The sequence below is a fragment of the Poecilia mexicana genome, unplaced genomic scaffold (genome assembly GCF_051168715.1).
Source record: "Poecilia mexicana isolate PSO_F unplaced genomic scaffold, ASM5116871v1 scaffold_7, whole genome shotgun sequence".
Classification (NCBI taxonomy): domain Eukaryota; kingdom Metazoa; phylum Chordata; class Actinopteri; order Cyprinodontiformes; family Poeciliidae; genus Poecilia; species Poecilia mexicana.
In genome coordinates this window covers 26037726-26057333 of record NW_028263376.1, presented here as the reverse complement: position 1 = coordinate 26057333, position 19608 = coordinate 26037726, and the positions used below count along the sequence as shown (strand labels likewise).

Here is a 19608-nt window from a genome sequence, read left to right as displayed (position 1 = left end):
TTATAATCCTGACATGCCTATTCAATGTATGCTTGAATATCCAGCATGCAAGGCGAAATTCAAATAAAAATCCCTTAGTTTATGTGATATTAGCACTGAACATTTGTACGAACACGATTAACACACCTCTAAGCCCCTGACAATTTGTATTGCATGTACTTTCTGCAACCTGAACAGAACATAAAAGTAAAAAAAAAAAAAAATCCAATAACTGACTATTCATACCTTCCAGACCGAGACTTTGAATTTCTTCAAACTTAAGGAATGGTAGCGCTAACGAAAGTGCTGGGTAATCAAATAAAAGGACGAGCTGGGAGAAAACAAAAATGAAAGCAGCAAATCTTTAAGTGAGACCGGTTAAAACGATGCATGTAAAGAGAGTAAACGTCTTCAGGCAGGGTGTAATTTAACTCACTGCTTAGATAGCCTGACGTTATAGCACCACCTAGAAGAAAAAATAAGCACTGCACTTTCCAGGGAAGACAATTTTGAAAAGTTGCCTATAATAAAAGGTACTTTACATTATTCTAAATGTGGATTGTGGTGTTAATTGCTGCACATTTTAATCATAATCATAAAATATAATCTTGTATTAATTGCAATATCACCATTTATGGTCATATTAATTGTAGCAGATTAAATAAGAAAAATGGATTCTAAGAGCAATAAATGCTTCTAGGGAAAGACTAAATCATTTTTAGACATGTTCAAATCTCAGGACGTTTTTTTTTTTTTTTAATAAAATTCCTTGCTTCATCTAAAGAAGTAGAAGAAAAAAAAAACACCTACTGTGCATTTATGTCACTCGGTTTACTCTGATGATACCCAACAATAAAATCCTGTGGAACAAACTGCCTTCAGAAAACATCAAATTAGTTAGCAGTCGATAAATGTGAACCTTAAAGAGTAAATTCAGCAGTAATGCGACGTCCTCAGAAGTTTCCTTTAGCACGTCAACGAGGGAAGAGGGTCGGGTAGAAAAGTACTTAGAGCCAAGAAGAAGAGGAAGAAGGCGCTCCGCTCAGACGAAAGGAAGCTTAAACCTTGTGAACTTAATGTGGGAGAAAACTAACATAAGCACATCACCATGAGCATACCGTGGTAAAACATCTCGGTAACGGCGTCATGCTGTGGGCATCCTTTTCTTCCACAGGCAAATTGGCCAAGCTAAACAGAAAAACACTGGACAAACAAGATGTTAGAAACTGCAAAAGACAAACCCCAAAACAATGCAGCTGCAATTGCAATTGGAAAACAACCCTACTGCTATCAATTTAACAACTACGCCAAACTTAATATTGGTGTATCAAATACAACTGCTATAAAATTCATAGAACGTTATGGTTGTAATACGAACAAGGGTTTGGAAACATTTGCATAGAACTGGATACCAAGCGGGTATCCAAATATCCCTCATCTTGCCAAGTTCGAAACAATGCAATAAATGAAGAGCTTAACTTTTAGATTTTTATTTGAAAATTCATTAAAAATGATAACTTGTCTCCTCGCTCCGACTCCAACAACATGTGAATTTACTGGTACAGCTTAGAGGCACAGATTTGATTCTTTGGGAGGATTCGAATAAAGGAATTATGATGCAAAGAGACAGTAAAAATGCAGCACTTTTTGTCGACTCCACAATGAAAATGAAATTTAAAACAGAACCAGTCCTCGTTTTTATATATACGTATATCCATCTATCTATATATATATATATATGTATATATATATATATAAAAAAGGAGAGTGAAAAGCCATGTGTACCAGTTTCAAAGATATTTTACAAAAGAGTGTCAGATGAAGTTTGTTAGTGTTGACAGGTAAAAATCTACCCAAATGCACTTAAGAGTGATAATAATGTAATCTGTACCATACATACACCAAGACCCAACCTATACATCCATCTTATATCATATTTTTTCTCACTGTGTTGGTAAAATACAAAAGAAATACCTTACAAAACACATCTTATTGTTTTGGCTTAAACATAGTACCGTTACAAATGTAGTGTACACATCCTATACATCAGTGCTCCTCAGCTTAGCACATTCTTATCTTTAACTCATGTGGAGGTAGAAAAACTCCAGCAAGCCCACGCAGTCAGAGTAAAGACAGTCTTTTTGTTTATGAACCTTTTTTTTTTCTTTTAAAAAATAAAAATACATTTTATTAATATAAAAAAAAAAAGTGTGAAACTAATTTGTTATTTCCAAAACAGTTTGGAGCCAGTCTTCCAATACGTTTTACCTCCCCCGCCCCCAGTATGCATCACGGAAAACAGTTAAACTAATGCTTCTATAATATTGCTTTCTCCTTACATTATAGTGTTTAAAAAATAAATACGACATGCACGTCTTTACATGTAGTGCATTATTGTCTGAGACGAGGCAGACTATCTGCAATAAGATCATCCTATCTTTGATCAAATCGATTAAAAGTCCATGATTTTCACGTAACAGAATTTGTACCTTTCAAAGATACAGAAACAATAAAAGACGCCAATGTGGCAGGTTACAATGACACTCACTTAAAATCACTTGTTTCGAAAACCTATGCTTAAACTCGTCTTACGTCAGTCTTGCCTACGATGTTAAAAACATGCTTTACCACAGCTGATTAAAAACGCTTTAGCCGGATAACAAAAAGTCCCCGATGGAGTTTTGAGACCGTTTTTCCAATTCGTTCCTTTTCTGCAGTGTTTTACTCCACGTCAATAAACTCGTGTTTCTAACTTGGAAAGCAAACAAAACAGAAAATGAAGAGAAAGCTAAGCAATGGCATTTGGCACGTTGGGAGACGTTGCCGCTTGCTCTGTTTGCCGCCTGAAAAATGTACACATCAAACAAGCAAAAGGTACGACTAAAGTGTGACGGTTGGTCTAATAAAAGAAAAAAAAAAAAAGACAAGAGTGTTTTCAGAGTAAAAGAGTTGGGGCTCTGTGTGCCGAGCTGGAAATAGTGTTTTTAAGCCGTTTGTATCAAAAGTCAGATGAGTCTTTGCACCAGACATGCTGCTAGTCATTGACGAGGCGATACACATGGTACTGAGCTCCATGTTCGCTTGTGGACACTTCAAACACGAAGGCAATGCACAGCAGAGTCTCCTGGGTGTCTCTGTTGGACACCACCTGATGAAGGACAGAGGGGACAACAGGAAGGTAAGGATTTAACAGTAGCAATTTATGGTAAACAGTAAATTCAAGAGAGTGCATAAAGTATGAATTAAACTTCAGTAGGTTGAAGAAAATTTGAAATAATTTTAAGTGACCTTTGTGTTTATTTTGCTTCTGGTATGAGAGCAAATTGTTTTTGCACTGAACCTGCTGAACTTAACTTACTGAATTTTACTGAATAGTCTTTACAGTTAGCATAACAATTATTAACAGGTTCTAGGAAACTACTGAAATCTGTTTTTTAAGCTAAACCTTGATAAATATAAACTCTATAAAAACAAGTCATTTTCTTCTTACAAGTAAATTTAACGCTACAGTCTCTATTAATGCAGTTTGAAGGGGCGGTATTATGCATTTTCCAGGCATATAGTGCCATTTTATACCACAACCAATTACTGTCTGTTATGCTGTATATATCAAACTTGGAAATTTGCCAATGGATTTGAGTCCCCATGGCTTTTTTGAGGACTGGCTTGTTGGTACAATCTGTAGCATCGCAGGCGTCTTCAAACCCTTTGAATACGCCATCAAAGTGACGATTGTGTTTAAGGTGACTGAAGAAATTTGACGTGCTAAACACGCCGTTTTCCTTCTAGTAGAAATGTCTTTCAAAATTTGTTATAAAAGGGTCTTCTAAACCCTTAAAGTGGTTCCAGACTTCTGCTCCAATGCTCTCCGTTTTCTGACAAGCCTGACTGCATTCACGTGGTGCTGGAAGTTTCCCAGTTTTGACGAGTTTTTATGTTTATATTTCTGTCATCTGTGCGTAAACCAACATTTTGTTTTTATCCATTATGAATATGCTATCAGATTTAGTAAAATACCTGCAGGATGGTGAAGTTCTCGAGTACACTGTTCATCATGTATTTCTCTGGCAGATGCTTGAGTTTGTGGATAAAGTTGATCATGTATTCACACATCGGTGAACGATGGATGCGGAACATGTACTTTCCTCCCTCGAACTGAGCGTGTTCTGTCTGCATGGGGGAAAGAAACGCACACGAGCGTGTATTAAAACACACATGAGACTAGCCTCTCATTGTTATTTCTCTGCATCAGAGCAACCGTGGCTTCTCTCACCTCAACTTTCTCCACCACCTGTTTTCCGAAGGAGCAAACCTTGGTGGAAACACTGATGGTGATGTTTTCGGTCCCACTGTACTGGCTGCTCACGCCATAAAACGCACTAGGGCCCTCCTCAATGTCACCGCTCAGATCCGCCTGGAACAAGGACACCAGCCAAAACTAAATAAAGAGCAAGTAAAGACGTTCCCGATGACAAATAATAGCTACGGAAGCTCGTTTGTTGCGCCGTGTATCAGAAAAAAAGTGTGGCTCGGTGTTGCGTTGATTCTTCTAATACATTTCTTATTGACTTTTTGATTAGCAACATGAAGGACAGAGCTTCAAGATATCCTACTTAAATATTATCTGTCTGGTGGTATCTGATGTTGTGTGATTAGCCTCTCATTTGTTTTTCCGCTCAACTCTCAGAGACAACGACTCTCTTTATGTACTAACCCAGAACTTAACGAGAAAGAACGCATTGTGAGGCCCCTTTTCGTACAGCTCCTTCAGGCCTCCTTTCTTTTCTGAGAACTTGTCGTAAATCTGTCTCACATCTATGGACTCCAACACTGGGTCGCTGTAGCCTGGATTTGATGGCCCAATGTGAACAAAAAGGTGTTTATACTGCAGAAAAAAAAAAAAAAAAAAGAAAGAAAGTCAGAGAGAAGAATACAGCATTGTTTTTTTTCCTTCTACGCACGTTTGTTTCGTTATCACAAAGTACCGTCTCTCTGTCTTTTTGAGACTCCATAAAAGCAGAGTACTCGAGTAAACGTAGTTTTGCAGAAGCGATGGTTCGGTCTTGCCAGACTGGAGCAGCGATGGCTGTAGGCCGAGGCGGCGGCAACGTCTCATAACCTGTTGTGTGATCACACATAAAAAAACATTTACCTGGGAGTATCTACATTTAATAGGTAAATAAAGGGTTGGATGTGGAGTCTTACTGATTGGTGGAGGGACAGGCGCTGGTAGTGTGGTGTACGGAGGCTGTGCAAAGGGCTTGATGCTATAAATGTTAAGAATTTAAAATTACATAAAAAAATAAAAAAAACAGAAGGAAGAAACTCATCCAATTATGAAGCTCCGACTTTCCCTGCCATACTTACTCCTGAGAATGTCCAGGCTGTCCTGGGACAGGGCCGGGCCAGTACTGAGCAACAAGACGGAATGGAAACAAGTCATAGAGCATTTAGATTTTAGCAGGAACATCAAATAAAAAATAAAAGTTCAGCGTGTCTAGTTTTTGTTAAGGGTGCTCCAATCAGGAGCCGATTGTCAATTACGAACCGCAGGATCTGCTGAGAGACACCGAATCAAGAGATGCCCCAAAGTTGACCTCATGGCGTCGGGGTTATTCAAAACTGATCAAATAATTTACAGACAATGCTTCAAATTGTTTTTTTTTGTTTTTTTTCTGACTGCTGAGCATTAAGGCTCCACATCTGCTCAGTTTTCATTTAAACCAAACTAATTTGTTGGGGGAAATCTCCATTACACTTGTGATAACAGAGCGACTCAGTTGGTGTCACTGGAAAACTTCATAAAAACAAAGATACTGAGCTGTTTTCTCCGCGTTAAAGAATAACTCTTCATCTGTGATCAGTGCTGTTCTGTATCACTTTTTTCTGCTCACAATATCCAGGGTTTTCACACATCTTCAAATGAAAAATTCAATCCTTCTCCATACTGTAATTTCCAGAGGTTTTGGATATATATATATATATATATATATATATATATATATATATATATATATATATATATATATATATATATATATATATATATATATATAAATAGAAAAGTGAACTCAGAAGCTGCGTGTGAAGATAGCCAAAATTAGGGAATAAGAAAAAAATAAAATCCTAAACTATGACATGTATGGACAAATTGAAAGACAGGAATTTGTCTGGATGAATTTAAAAAGGTGTGGGATTATTTTATAATGATCTGCTGAAAGAACAAGCTAAATAGACTACAGTTATGTCTGTTACGTCTAAGTACTTTTGCTGCCCTCTGGTGGAATCTGCCTAATGCTTAAAAAAAAAAAAAAAAAAAAGTACATTCTCCTACAAAATACCTGCCTGCATTTTCTGATCCAACATTTTCAGGTGACCACCAATAAAAATCAAACGATACAAATAACTGGCAATGAAGGCCTGCTAACTGGAGCACCCTTAGTGTGTGTCTCACTCTGACTGGTGGAGGGAAGGGAGTCTGAGGTTTCATTACACTCGCTGACACAATCTGAGCCGACGACAGGTTGGCCACTGTCTGGAGTGCCTTATCTTTGGATACCTGATCCTAAATGAAAGAAGAGACACACACAGAGTAATACACAATGGTAAAAAACCATCAATTTCTATGCAGGTTAACGTGAAGGTCAGCAACTTTTAAAGGATAATTTTATCCAGTAGGCCAGCCAACATTCACTTAAGGTCAGCAAGATGCAGTTACTATAAAGGACAAGACATGAAAGACAGCAAAGCAGAGCTAAGAAGCAAAAGCTGGAGGCGTACCAAGTTGGAAGAGCTAAACCATCACCAGCACTTAGCTAAAGCCACTAAAACCAAAAAAAAAAAAAAAAAAAAAGCAATGAGTAGAGTTTTTGAGTATGGCAGTAGAGCTGCGATACGAACTAGCAGTAATAAAAATGTAATGCCAACCACACAGCACAACAAAAGCCTGAAGCAGAGAACTGGAGTTGTGTAACCAAAAACTTACCAAGTTCATGGCCTACGGCAAAAGAGACATGTAATAAATTCAATTTAGTACACTCAAAACGAAGGGGACAGATGTTGGGTAACAAAAAAACTCATTTGGGGCAGTCATCACTCTGGGTTACTCTGAACTCCTCACAAATGTTGGGATTTTAAATAATTCATTACGCCCAAAGAGCCCAAAGTGTGGCAGGAAAATCAAATCTATGTCGAGTCGAAACTTTCAGCAGTAACAATAATAACAGTAATAACAGTGTAGTAAAGAAAAGTTTGCATTGGCGGTTGTTGACAGTCTTCATGAGAAATGTTTGTTTTGTCGGACTTGAAAATGTCTGACTGACATGGTGTGTAATGAGTGGAGACGTTGTTGAAACTAGGCTGGAATAATTTACCTACCTTCTAAATGACGAACCACAAAATGCTCTGGAGAAGTCTAAACATTTCACTGGTAAGTTTAAGAATAAACTCAAGCACACACTAGAGTCAAAACCTTTTATCCTATATGAAAACTAACAAATCAGGGGTGGGTGATAGGAAAAACTTTCACAATATTTTGTGGTATTTACTGGGACAACAATAAAAGCGACAAAACAGTATATACAACTTCTTTGGAAACTAACTGTATTTATCATATTTTTTAGTTATTGATTCTTACTGACGTTCTTATGGAATCAAAAAGTGGAGAAAATGGTAAATATAAAAACCCCAACAGTGCAGCTATTTTGTGGAGTTTTCAAAAGCAAATTCCATTAATTGGAATTTGTCATAAAGATAAATTCTTATCATATTTTTTTCCCAGATAAAATATATGATAAATGCCCATTCTTAATCAGCCCTAACGGGTGCTTACATCCAGAAATGTATTTAATTTTTAAAAAGCAAGAAGTCAGTGCAAAATGATGGTAGACAACACTACGCTAAAGGCTCAAGGGACAAACATGAAAACAAGTAAAGAAAGAAAAGGAAAAAATACTCAAGAATGGGAAGACAGATCAGGTTTTTCTTCAAAGTGTAACCCTCAGTGAGAGGAATTTTACAATGTCTTTGCTAGCGTGTGTGTGTGCGTGTGTGTGTTTGTGTTTGCAGGCATGAATGCACTTTATCATACACATAGATAAACTAACCAAGCAAAGTAATCTCATGCAATTATCTGCCAGATGTCCTGAGCGAAACGAGCAGGCCAGCAAACTCCCATGCATAGACAAAAACTCTTAGCAAAAAAATCGAATCCCTTGACAAGCCCCAAAATAAAGTTTTTCTTTTCTTTTTCTTCCCCATGAGCAACAATAGCAAAACTACAGCCAGCAAGCAAACACGGGACTTGTGACACAAAGAAAAAGAATGTATCTAAATGTGCGCGTAACGCATGGCTTCACTTCTGCTTCACTAACCGCGAGTCCAAATTAAGGTTTTACTCTCATGCAGCTAAAAGCAAGATTAGCGGCAGCAGAGCGTCGCCACAGAGCCTAAATTAATTTGACATGCAGCCATGCAAATTAGTTGATTATTAACAAATCTAAATGTGTATTCCACAGTTTCCCAGCATGCAGCCTTAGGGGAGAAGAAGGTTTGCAAGAGCTGACCAGTGACAGTCCTTGTGGTCTGGAGCTATGACCAATCTGCAGTTGGAGCTTTAACAACCAACAAGCGCTTTTTTTGTTGTTGTTTTTTTTTTTTTAACTCTATGACAATACAATAGGTTTAGTAAGATCTGAGCGACATGCAGAACAACGCTGCCAGCACTGCAAAGTCAGTACGCCTGTGTACCTTCAGCTTAGACTGAAATTCACGAGACTTTCTCTTGGCCAACACTTGCAGGTGACTAGAGACCTGAAGAAAGACAGGATGAAGGGGAAAAGGATGGAAGGAAACGGGGAAAAGAAGGAGGACTGTAACTACGGAGGACAGAGAGAGTCGATGCCACGGGAACCCACCTTGATGCTCGCCTGGTATTCACGTACCCGCTTACGTGCCAAAACTTGAATGTGACTAGATACCTTTGGGGCCAAGTTTAACCCCATGAAAACAAAAAGGAGGATCTTTCAATTTAGAAACAACCAAGATCAATGGCATCCATTTTTGTGCTTTTCTTTTTTCTAAACATGTGTAACGTTCTACCAAAAAATAAAAATAAAAATCACAGCTGGAAATATGCGTGTCGTCCAGAAATATCTGCATCTCTTACCTGTTTGCGAGTACGTGTCTTCCCAGTTCGAAGCTTTATGTAGCGAGCTATCAGCTCATTTCGACCTAGGATCCAGAGGAGAGAAAAGTGATTAAAAGAAGCAACAAAAAGGCAGCTGAGCACATCTGTCCCGTTTTAATAAAGTTTACAAGTAATTCAGTCTTAGTTTTACACCAAGTTTGATAACATCAGCACCTCACTCAGCACTATCCCCTCCAGCCACAAATTTGTCAGCCCCAAGTTCACAAGATGCCACCCTGGGCAGTTGCCCAAGTCGCCCACATCAGAAACTGACACTGCAAGTGCCTTGTAGTAAAGGACTCACAGAGCGGGTACAGTATATTCACTGAAGCCAAAAGCTACAGTTAAACAAAGTGAAATCTTTTGTTTTAATCCTTTGTCTGTTTTACAAAAGAAGCAAGTGCAACTTTACTGATGGCTCTAGTTAAGTGTAAGAAGTCTCTGAAAAAAAAAGAAAAAGAAAAAAAAAAGGCTTTTGTTGATCCAACCCAGCACTCATTACACAATTATAATCTCTGGCAGGCTTTGCATATCTGTGGCTTCACAATGTCCCCATTAAAAGCTTCATAGGCCTGGTTTGGCCTTCCTTCCTGGCAGAGCTCCAAAACAAATGACAAATAGGATGTATGAAAATGAAAAAAAAAAAAAAATGTCTGCACGGGTGACTACAGACTAGCCTGTTCATCACGTTCTTCCTCTGCCTCACCAGCTACAAATCAGCCATGATGATCTGATCGTAAAGTGGTGAGCAACCCACTCTGCTGCAAGGAGGTTAAGTGGAGGTGTAACGGTTGATGTGTAGCAACATCATCAGCAACCAACACCACGTGTTGTTCTTGGAAGTGACTGAGCCCCTTGGGGACTCTGGATGAGTCACATCAGTTAACTTACCAGCAACATAAAATTCCCCAAAAATCCGCAAAAAGAGGCTGACTCAGACAAATCAGACCACTCCAATTCCCCAAACACAAGGACACAAAGTCCTTCCTGCCTACTGCTGCTCCTTATAAGGCCAGCGACTTTTCCTTTGAAGTAGTTGATTGCAAAACTGAAAATGAGGAGCACAGGGCATAAAAACAAAAGACCCAGAAGCAAAACTGGAAGCCTGGGGGATCCTTTACTGGCAGACAGAAATGTTGCCTTTTAACTCATTGTAGATTAAATAAAGGACCGCTGTTCATTTTACAGGGGCTGATGTAGAAATAACCTCCAGAATTTTACTCCTGGGACTTTGTGCCAGTGATGATCTCACCTGACGAGGCCCGACTGCCCACTTGTTCCTGCTCTGTCATCTAGTGCACACTTACCAGTTGGCGTTGCTGTGTGACACATGTATAAAACACCAAAACTAGCCACTGCAACAATTGGCTAGAGCGAGACATGGGCCGGTCAGCGGCCGGAGGTATTCAAAACTTTATAAAGTTCAGTTTAAATACTGATTACGTTTATCCTCCTGCGATTTGAGAATCTTTTATTGATGTGCCAGGGAAACTGTCGGAGTTTTCTCCAGCATCATAGAAAAGCACATTGATGCACAGTGAAGGTCTGTCAATTGTAAATATAAATGCAGGAGAAGAAACGTTTATCTCTCCTAATACAACAATAATGTTTTTAACTCTATGGTTGGCAAGTGACTAAGTGTTTTGTACTGTAGCCTGGCTACCTGAGCAGATAGCCCAACTTCTCAATTAATATCAGTTATATTTTATACTTGCATTAGTCGAGGGAGCAGATACGAAAGGTAGTATTCAGTGCATGAAACATGTAACATTGTATTCATTCAAAACATTTTGCTCAAGTCAGTGGATCAAAATCATAATAAATAAATGTTAAAGAGATGAGACAGTAGCAATTAGCTAATTTATTCCCTGATCAGCTCTAAATCACAAACAAAATGGTCAAATAGTGAAAAGTAATAATCTTGTTTCCAATTTACCACTACCAACATTTCTGATCTATAAATTATTTAACTAAGATCATGAGTTTAATATAAATTAAATAAAGGTTAAGAACATGTGTGTTGCTTCATAAATTGGGATAACGTTGTAATTTGTCAGCCTTCTGTTAATGAAAACTACTTATCTCAAAATTTGTAAAAATTTTTTCTCTCTCATCTGAAATAGCTCCAGCTAAAGAAAAACAAAAAAAAAACAAACATAATAAACAAACAAAAAAGGAAAACATGGTAAAACCTCAAAGAAAACTGCAAATTGATATTACATGCCTGTCAAAGCATATTCAAGCTAAATATTACAACAACAACACAGCAGCAATAATCAACGTTATAAGATTTCAGGAGCAGTGGGCGTTCCTCGATTTCAGTTTATTCTTTAGAAATCTGACTGTCCAACGGCAACGAGCAAAGACTTTACAGCCGCCATTAAAACGGTGCATATGACAAGCATATCTGGGCCATTTGAATCACCAACAATTCATGTACAAGAAGGCAGTCTTACAGCATAAGCAACTTTTGTTGCAAGAATGATATGAAAAATATTGTGACTAACCCTCCCACTCCGACTTTATCATTTCTTGTGGGGGAGAAAACAACGAGTGGGAGTGATGTGTCAGAAGCAAGTTCCACACCTGAATAAACTTCTGCTAGTTTTTAAGTGTTTTGCAGTGTTTTCCCTACCATTATCCAAGGGGGGGGACCACGCCCCGCCAACGAGACCGCTCGCAGCATGTGGTAATTAACGGTGTTAACAGTTAAAAGTTATTGCCTTTACCAGCATAAGTACCGCTGGTAAAGACGGTACTTTACCAGATCTCGTTAGGCAAAGGCACGGGATCTGGCCTGACTGTGCCAGATCTCGCCGTGAGCCATTTCTGTTCCTACGTGGGTTAGAGTAGACGCATCATCGTGAACTTTCAAAAGCGCCGACATCAAAGTTGATAAAAGCTGAATGGAAACACGCGCTTCTACTCCGTGAGTTGGTTAGAAAATGATAAACTGCTGTTCTGTGGAAACAAATGTGGTTGTAATAATAAAAATTTGCGCAGCTTTAAAGCGCCACAATGCTGAAACAAGCTTATCTGTTACATAGGTGTTTTTTGTTTTTTTTTCCTCCCTCACAGCACATCACCGAATGAAGTAAAGGCTGAAGCGGATGAAAATGCAAATACATGACTGATCAACAATGATGGGACTCTCCGATGTGAGCCAAAACCTTCATTAAGATATGAAGAAAATTCTATTGCACATCCTTTTCTTAAGGCCCTGAATGCACCCTGATGCAAGCAATCAGAGAGTACAATGAACATGCACATATATTAAGACCGAATACAGCAGAGAAATGTAAACAAAGTTTTAAGCCATCAGTACATAAACAAAAAACAAAATGCCACTTTCCATGGCAACGCCAACTTGACTTAAAATATCAACTCGCTCTATCATTTGATCTTGTTACTACTGGCTGCCCTCTGACCCCAAAGCCAAATACTCCTGTCCAAAAATACCTGTAAACAGATCACTAGTCGACAAACTAAGAGGTCTCTGCAAAAAGGTCAGATAACAAAACAAAGCTCTATAATACAGATACGGTCGATAAAAAACCTTGTGGAAGCGGTAAACATAAACAAACTGGACCTCAGCAGGTTCTAAGTTTAGACCCCAAGGAAGGTCATTTTTGGATTACATTGATAAAAGCGAATGTTTTAAAGTTAAAATCAGTTTTTGTTATTTCGCTTCAGCAAGTTAAAAATAAAGAACAGAAACAAAACCTGAAAAAGTGAATTCATATAACCCAAGAATGCCTTTTTCATGACCCCCACCGACAAAGTGTGGCTAGAAATGAGATGCTAACCAAACACTGCTTCAATGACCAGAGGGCACCTTGGCAAACTGGAACATCAAAAAGTGCATTTATTTCAGTAATTCAACTCAAACTGTGATCATCCTATTTTATATAGGATCATTACATACAGGGTGACAGATTTCAGAAATAATTTAGCTAGTTATGGATTATAATCAAAACCCTTTATTCTTATTACCAGAAAAACACCAGACAAGATCAATAAATGTTACGTCAGGCCTTCCACAGCAATGTGGAAAACAGCTGACTTGACAGTTGTTCAGCAGACACTCCCTCAGAAGGAGGGTAAGTCACACAAAGTTCTTCATCCAAGCATATTAAAGGAAAGCTTGGTGGAAGGAAAAAGGCTGTCAGAAAAAAAAAAAAAAAGAACGTGCACAAGTAGCAGGAGTTAAATCAGCTTTGACAGGATTGCAAAGCTAACCCCAGTCAAAACACTGTGGGGGAGATTCGCAACTAGAATCAGCGCTTCAAGAGCCAACACACAGAGACATCTAGGACAGGAGCTACAAATGTTGCCTTCCTCGTGTTAAGCCAATCCTCGGCCGGACAACGTCAGGAGTATTTTGCATGAGCGGAGCAGAAGAAAAGGAGTGGAGTGTTGCTCAGTGCTCCAAACTTTTTTTTTTTTTCTTTTCCACAGAAAAGTACATTTTGTATTTCAGTGGAAATCAATGTCCCAGAGTCCAGAGGAAGGCCAAAATCCAAGCTGCCTGAGGCCCAGTGGGACGTTCCCATCACCAATGAGGATTTACAGGAGGTATTTATCCGTCTGTGTCGGTCCACTAAGTTTTACCAACTCTAAAGTCACCCCGGATTGTGAGAACTTCATGCTTCCCTCTGCTGAGAAGCTCTATGGAGAGGCTGATTTCATCTTCCACAGGACTTGGCACTTGCCCACACCAATACCTGCTTCAACGACAAGAGCACCGCTGCGCTCGCTGGTCAGTACATGTGCACAGGAAAAATTTTGCAGAAAGACAGCTAATCCAATTGAGTTCATACACTATATTCTCCACTGATACGCCATATCCAGTACATTATTTTCAGTAGGCCAGCAACAGATTAAGGAATACGCCCATTTTTGACAGTTTTGTCTGTGATTATGCCGTACTTAAGACGTAGAAGACGGGAATTTAAGGAGTGAAAAGAAAGCTGGCCCACCATAATTATCTCAGGACAGAAATCTTCTTACCATACATCTTGCCCTCATCTGAAAGTATGATCTTTCTCCTCCCGCATGGAGGGTAGATGGCCAGCGCTTCTTGAAAGCTCTGCTCGATGTCTGGACTCCAGACACCTTCAGGGTCGCCGTCCAATCCACGGTCAGCCCCATCTGCCAGTCCCTCTCCGTTCCCGCTCTCCTCCTGCGCCCCATCAGGGCTGCTTCGGCAACTCCACTCCGACGCAATGATGACGGTTCCAGCTACACACTCACCTGCAGCACACAGCACATGAAATGTCGTTATGATAATTATTAGAGAGTTTTCTACGGGGGGAAATGGGCTGAAAATGTGTGTTTTTGCAATAACATCTGTTAGATTTAGCGTGATGGACGCGAGTCGTTTATGATTGGTGTTCATTTAAAACCTAATTATATCATAAACAGCATAGAGGGGGGAAAAAATGACAATTTAGAATGAGTTTTCCCTTCACATTAAGAACATCTGAGTAGAATATACCACAATACCAGAGAAAAGAGAAGTAATTATTTTTGAAGGGGGTAAATTTAGACTAAAAGAGCCTGCAATCAGCAAGGTTTACAGCAGTGGAAGTAATAGTCCATGACTGGTTTGAAAACGCAATCAAAGTTAAAAAAGAATATCTTAAAATAAATCTGAATATACAAACTGAAAATGTTCCATGTACAAGTAAAAGCAAAAAAAAAAAAATGTCATGGTAAAGAGGATTCTCCTTCTAGACCACAGCACAAACCAGCAGTGAGAAGTAATTACTGCCAACATTAACAGCTGCAGAAAAATCTAAGGATTTACATAAAGAAAGGAAAAACTGTCCCATATATATATATATATATATATATATACACACACATGGAAAAGTTTTTCTGCAGCTGTTAATGTTTTAGTCTTTTTTTGTAAGGTACAAATTTCAATCAGGTTTTTAAGTCTGTTCAAAAACCAAAGCTGTCCTTGACTGGATTTTGCCGTTTGCGGGTCAAAATGTGGAAAAACGACATCAGGGCACAATTATTGACTCAGCAATGGCACAGGCACAGATCGCATTAGACGATTTTTCAAGCAGAAGTTGTCAGCAAAAACCTGTGAGCTTAATTTGGAGAAAACTGTTTGAAATTTGATGAGGCTTAATAAGTCCAAACATATTATTATTGGTTTGGTTTGTTAAAACAAACACTACGTGGTTCAAGAACACATACTGCAACTATAACAGGACTTACTGACTTTTTTCAGATCAAATCTAACTTATCCTACTCTAGATTTAACTAATGTTTGTGATGGTTATCAGTCTAATCTGCCAATATTTTCTGAACATTCAATAAGCTAATGATTATTTAATCAATTTCTGCTTGTTGGGGTGTAACCCCTACGCCTGTGTCAGTGCGTGTTTTACTTATAGATGAAATGAGAAATAAATTGTTGACCAAAACTGGACGATTTTTAGCTTGACTGGACCTGAATGGTGGACGATCACTCAGAAACTTAAAAATCTGATCTTCATTTTGGTCAGTGAAGGCACCATACGTATGCTCTAACAACGCATTTCAAATTTCAAAGACTCCCGGTTAATTTTCAGCATCAGTGGGGTGTTTGTGGTTCGTTCAGGCCGGGAAAGAGAGAGCCGTAATTTCAGAGAGTAACAGAAAGGCTGGAAGGAGAGCGTGAAAGTTGCTCTGTTTTCTTGGATTGTGTTTTGAACCTCAATCAAGGACACTGCTGGATTTGGAAATGCTGGTAATTTATAAATGTCAAGATTAAAGTCAGCAGCACACACATATGCGTGCAAGTAAACAAAACCTTTTTGGATATGTGGCCTGTTGGATGAATCCTACCAGGAGGGTCAGTTAAATAGAAAAACTCAAATAAAAGATATTTTGACAGATAAGTTACGACGTCAACAAGTACAATTGTCTTGAGGGGCTGCAAATACTTTCAAACTTCGCTGTGAGTAAAATCAGTTTCATCTAAAGTTATTTGCTACTTCTTTAGTGAGAACTAACAGAAAGAAAGTAGGGCATGAAGACTAGACTTTAAGAAAAAAAAAAAATCATGGAACGGTTTAGTTTTCACCAAAATACATTCAAGACATGCTGTCATAGCAACCTTCCAGCAAGTCTTCTGGTTCAAATCTACTCTACATCACCAGAATCAGAACCAAACAGAGAAGCAGCATTCAGGTTTTCATGCTCCACTAATATGGAATAAACCTTCAGAAAACTGTCCTGAAACCCATTTGCTTATAATATTACATGAAGCATCTATAGTCCAACTTTTCTTTGTTTCCCTTTAGTGTGTCAATGAAATAAACTCATGTTTTTTTCATGTTTTGCACTTTGAACTGTCTTGTTGTTGACATGTGCTACACAAATAATCTTGCCCTGCCAAGACCTAAAAGGCAAAACAATTTCAGGATAACCACTCAGTCATGGTTTACTACAATGTTCAGGACGTGCAGACGTATTAACAATGTTTCCACACCGAGTTATTATGGCTAATGAAATTAGTAAAAAAATAATAAAAACAAAGACAAATTCTAACTCGATAAACACTGACAAAACCAGATTTTGTTCAGATAGTTGTCTTAGAGAACACTGTTTGAAATAAATTGCACTCTCACATCAAAAGGATGTCCCAAGTCTCCTTTGAATACAGACGCACATTTACAATGTGAAAGCTGCTGGATGTGTAATGCTTTCCAGATTGGTGCAAAAATGATCCCAACCACAAAACAACCCCAGAGCATCAGTGTGGTCTCTGAACTTCCCCTGCTGTGTTGGGCTCATAGTATACACTGTGCTTACAGACTCCCCAGATTCAGCCTCTGCTGAAAGGGTTGAATTGTTTCCACAGCGATCAGACATAACCGAATGAATGCATTAAAAAGATTTAATGTGTGATATGCAAGCAGCTCCCAAGATGTTTTACATGCATCCTTTTTTCCTCTTTGTATTGACAATTACGTGGCGACTGTGGCTGTGTTGGTACCGTAGTCGTCTTGCGATCAGAAGGTTGTAGGTTCAATTCCAGCTTCCTCCTAACATTTAATCCCAAATTGTCAACAGATCTGCGTGTATTGGTTTGTGAGTGTGAATGGGTGAAGTGTAAAGCACTTTGAGTGGTCAAAATAACTGGAAAAGTGCTATATAAGTTCAGTCCATTTACCATTTAAGCTCCAATACTCCCTCTCAAAGATTAATACATTGTCATTTCTAAAAAAATAAAAAAAAAATTGACACTGGGATGAGAAGAGACTTTAAACATCCAAAATAAACAAACCAAAACAACAAATAAAATGAATATTAAACAAAATTGTTCTTGAAGACATTTTGTCATCCAGTCTTTGGTAGAAAGACTTTTCAAACTCGCTTTAATTTATCATGCAGTTAATTAATTTATTGCTTATTGTAACTGGCTTATGTCTGACTAAGCGAAATATTCTGACTTTATCATTAACTGAGCAACCATTGCTTAAATAAATTAATGACTTAATCTTTTTCCACCCTTTAACATTCAGCATTCAGCAATTTCAAATTTAGCCATAGCGTACATCAGGTAGTTTATTTTACCAGCTAACTATAAACTTTACAGAGGTGCACTAATTAATCAGCCAGAGCTCAAAAATAGCCAATTTTAATTTGATCGGCTCTGAAAAAACTGCCCGCTTTTGACCAATACATCAATGCAAAACTTGCCATAAATAGAAAAAAAAAAAAACATTTAAAAAATTGTCATTTTTTTATCTAGTCTGCTTGATTGAAAACTGCTACCTAAAGAAATGAAATCACTTTTTTTTATCTTAGGAGAAAAAAATTAGAATGGTGTCAGGTGCGTTACTAAAAAGCATTTTTTGTTTTTTTTAACAACTGATTTGTACGTACGCTAATCTGAAGCATCACAGCCTGAATATCTACAAAAGGCACTGGAGGCGAATACTGTGGCATTATGGTCAGGAGAGGCACATGTGGTTCTGTCGTTTTCATTATAGCTCCCAGTGGCCAAAAGGTCAGCTGTTCAGTGCAGCGAGGAGCCAGTAAAGCACTGAGCTAAATAAAACTATGAGCTCAGCAAACTCTGAAAGGACACATGCACGGTACGGGCTGCCTTCTGGACCAATGGAAGCAGCGGGGGACATGATTACTCAAGCTCTGTTTCATCACAGATTCAATCGGCAACTTCAGATGAGCGCCGCAACAAACCTTGTAGAATCTGGTCATCAAGCCTTTACCAACCACACATCACAGCGTAAAGAAAATGGAAATCAAGCGTAGTTTCTGTCGTGGCTTGATATACTCGCATAGTAGCGAAACTTTCCCAACAACAGCAGCTAGCATGGAGAGGGAAAATAAAGCCGTTTAGCGAAATGTGAGTTGGAAAAACTCAGAAGAAGGAACCATACACATTACATCTGCCCTAAAAGGTTACAAACAACCCATAATTGTGCTACAGTGCAGAAAACGTCACTGTTAGTTTTCTTATTGACTAAGCTGAAGTTGCTAACTCTTTCGAAGTGCTATGCTAGTTTGTTAGCTTAGGGGCTAATCAAACCGTAACAAACTGCAAACTAAGTCCCGAGGACGTTTAAAAGTGATTAGTTACGTGCGATAATGGCTAATCTCAAGCAAGACATACTGTCTGTTAAGCACACGGGACTCTGATTCAGCAAATCCGCGGCGGGAAAATGCAAAATATGTCAAATATCCCAAAACTTCCAGCAAAGGCGAAGCAGCTGCTGCTGCGGCATGAAAAAGTTGCTGCACACAACAAAGAAGGATATCTGGGAGCTGCACTCACCTCACAACGGCTTCCGCGCTCCGCTCTTACAGGGACGAACTTCTTCTCCCCCGTAAAACCCGGTTTCTGCACAACACTTGCTCCGAAATTCAACAGTAATAACAACAAAGTAGAAAAGGTGGAATGTAGATTAAAAATTTGGTATGAAATCAGGGCTCGGGAAGAAAACGCGCAGAGGCGTGGCGTCGAAAACACACGACACGCAAAAGTTTTGTGGCTTCCAGCGCAAACTCCTCCCATGACGGAATGGGAGACTCCTGATTAGAGATGACTTCTGCAGAGGGAGACTGGTGGCGTACTCACTGCAAATTTCCTGCTTGGATTAGTCATAAAGAAAGCGCACGTTAATAACTTTTGATGGTGGAGGAGCAGCAACAGCCAGGGCCGGTCTAAGGTTTTTAAGGGGCCTTAAGCAGAATTTAATTCTGGGGCCCACTTTCAATTTAGATCATCACCACAAGTCACATTCAGAATCACTGTTTTATATTGCACTTGTGTTATCACAAGAGCATTGTGTATTTAGCAAAATGTAAGAGCCAAAAATCAAATTCCATAAACTGACCATCCAGTAAAATGTGTTTTGATTGACATCTTCATCAGTCACTCCAGATTAGTCAATAAATCAACCAAAATTTGGACG

At 38.8% G+C, this 19608-nt stretch overlaps 1 protein-coding gene across 2 annotated transcripts; it reads right to left on the bottom strand.

The window, feature by feature from the left end:
• Window positions 1-1453: 1453 nt before the first annotated feature.
• tead3a (TEA domain family member 3 a) lies at window positions 1454-19222 on the bottom strand. Of its 2 annotated transcripts, XM_088007336.1 has the most exons (13): window positions 18969-19222; window positions 14177-14419; window positions 9146-9210; window positions 8895-8957; window positions 6965-6976; window positions 6434-6544; window positions 5347-5390; window positions 5185-5246; window positions 4965-5098; window positions 4694-4864; window positions 4253-4393; window positions 3997-4149; window positions 1454-3127 (listed from the first exon to the last, which is right to left on the bottom strand). In XM_088007336.1, the coding sequence occupies exons 2-13, from the start codon at window positions 14181-14183 to the stop codon at window positions 3014-3016; spliced, it is 1077 nt and encodes a 358-aa protein (XP_087863462.1). In that variant the 5' UTR covers window positions 14184-14419; window positions 18969-19222; the 3' UTR covers window positions 1454-3013. The 2 variants fall into 2 exon arrangements, with proteins under 2 accessions (XP_087863462.1, XP_087863464.1); XM_088007338.1 differs by lacking the exon at window positions 6965-6976 and having other exon boundaries at window positions 18969-19221.
• Between the last annotated feature and the right edge of the window lie 386 nt (window positions 19223-19608).